Here is a 1,681-nt window from a genome sequence, read left to right as displayed (position 1 = left end):
AGAAAGGAAAACTTGAAATCGCATCATATGACCCCTTTAATTACACAGCCCTACACTCAGCACCTTAAAAGTGTTAGGAAATGCAGTTAGGAATAGTGGAGGGAAGACTGACTTGTCATTTGGGACGTAGAGGTGAAACTCTCGGACGTGAGAAGCATCTTTGGAGAGGATGATGTTACCAGCAAACTGCCCAGGAGTGAACCAAAATGGAAAGTCTGGAACATCATTCAGCTGGAACTCAGCATGGATTCTGTAATTAATAACACAACATGATCAGACTCTGTTGGGAGGCTCACAATTAAAATAAAGTTAAAACTGAAGTTATAATCAGATATTAAGTGACCCACACAGTAAATTTCTTGTGGATTTTAAGAAAATCCCATTTATTCTGGATGACAATAACTTTATCCAAGCATGGCAGCATGTTTTCTAACTCACCTGAAAACAATGTCATAATAAAAGTCACTAGCAGCCCGTATACAAGCCACAGCTCCCTGTGGGGCGAAGCGAGATTTCACAAAGGGCCGCGGGTGGAACATACTCAGCATAGAGTGGATCAGTACCTGGAGAGAAATTAAACAATCACAACATCTATCCACCAACTAAACAGAAAAGGACAACCTCGGATCATCTATTATTCATGTGGTTAAATTCAAGTAACATTAAGTTAAAATGGTTTTGTTGAAGTGATTCAGCTCAAACATCTAAACTAATCCTAACTAATTTAAAATTCGTAAAGGTATATTTGTACCTCTTTGCCTCGCGGTGTGGGAGGATGATAGCGGTTGTTGGGAAGGTAGCCAGTGAAGATGTTCAATTCACTGGGAATGATCCACCAAGTGTCGCCCAGGGCAGATTTACCACTGGGTGGCAGGAAGACCTTGAACTGCCTGGCATAAAACGTGGATGAAAGAACAGCTGGACGTTTCCAAAATCTCAGCCCACTAAGAGAGCTGTGTGAAACCTGATGAGAAAGACACTGCTCTCAATTTACCTTATAAGCACATTTTGGGTATGCACCTTGTAACAGTCCACTGTCAACAATTATTTTAAGCTTAGTTTTTTAATACATTTCTTATTATTGGTAATTAAAATTTTTATATTTTTTAAATAATTTTTAAAATCATCACCCCGTCTGTTTATAACCTTGTTACCGGTTCAGACGAATTTATAAATAATGTGTAATGTTTACATTACCCCTAGAAAGCCATCTTTGCTCTTAGTCATGCTTTCCAGCAATAAAGGCTGCATTTTAGCATGCAGGGTCAGCGTCTCTCCATTCGGGCCATGTGGTATCTCCTCTTCAAACTCTGGGGGAGGTGCCGCACCTTCAGGCAACAGAGATGGACATCAGGCATTACAACAATGCTTTAAACTCTCAGCTGGAATTCAGGTTTCTACAGTGATGGAGACTATACCCTTGAAGCATTTTAATTCTGCTTCAATAGATAATATCTACTTGTGAAAGGATGTTGATGCTCTGCAAGTGCACAGATAGCAAGAATAATACCTGTGAGTTTTTCTGCAATAGGTTTGAATTCCTCTGGACTGAGATAGAGGTCATGATCAATATCCAGGGATGAGAAGAAAAAGAGTCCGTCTGCTCCCAGTGCCTTCAATCCTGCCTCCTACAACAGATACATATCCAAAATTTATTTCACAATCCAAATTATTATTTTTT

The 1,681-nt window shown here is 39.6% G+C and overlaps 1 protein-coding gene across 1 annotated transcript; it reads right to left on the bottom strand.

The window, feature by feature from the left end:
- Positions 1–112: 112 nt before the first annotated feature.
- Positions 113–1,628, bottom strand: LOC107580277 (selenoprotein N-like; the record flags this gene model as incomplete). Its single annotated transcript, XM_016266001.1, has 5 exons — positions 113–250; positions 439–563; positions 752–964; positions 1,198–1,328; positions 1,511–1,628. Coding segments are annotated over 5 exons (725 nt in total), but the record flags the coding sequence as incomplete, so codon positions are not given.
- Positions 1,629–1,681: the final 53 nt, after the last annotated feature.

Source organism: Sinocyclocheilus grahami, unplaced genomic scaffold (genome assembly GCF_001515645.1).
Source record: "Sinocyclocheilus grahami isolate Dianchi unplaced genomic scaffold, SAMN03320097.WGS_v1.1 scaffold29267.1, whole genome shotgun sequence".
Classification (NCBI taxonomy): domain Eukaryota; kingdom Metazoa; phylum Chordata; class Actinopteri; order Cypriniformes; family Cyprinidae; genus Sinocyclocheilus; species Sinocyclocheilus grahami.
The sequence above is the reverse complement of the archived record's forward strand: the minus strand, read 5'-3'. Positions and strand labels throughout refer to the sequence as shown.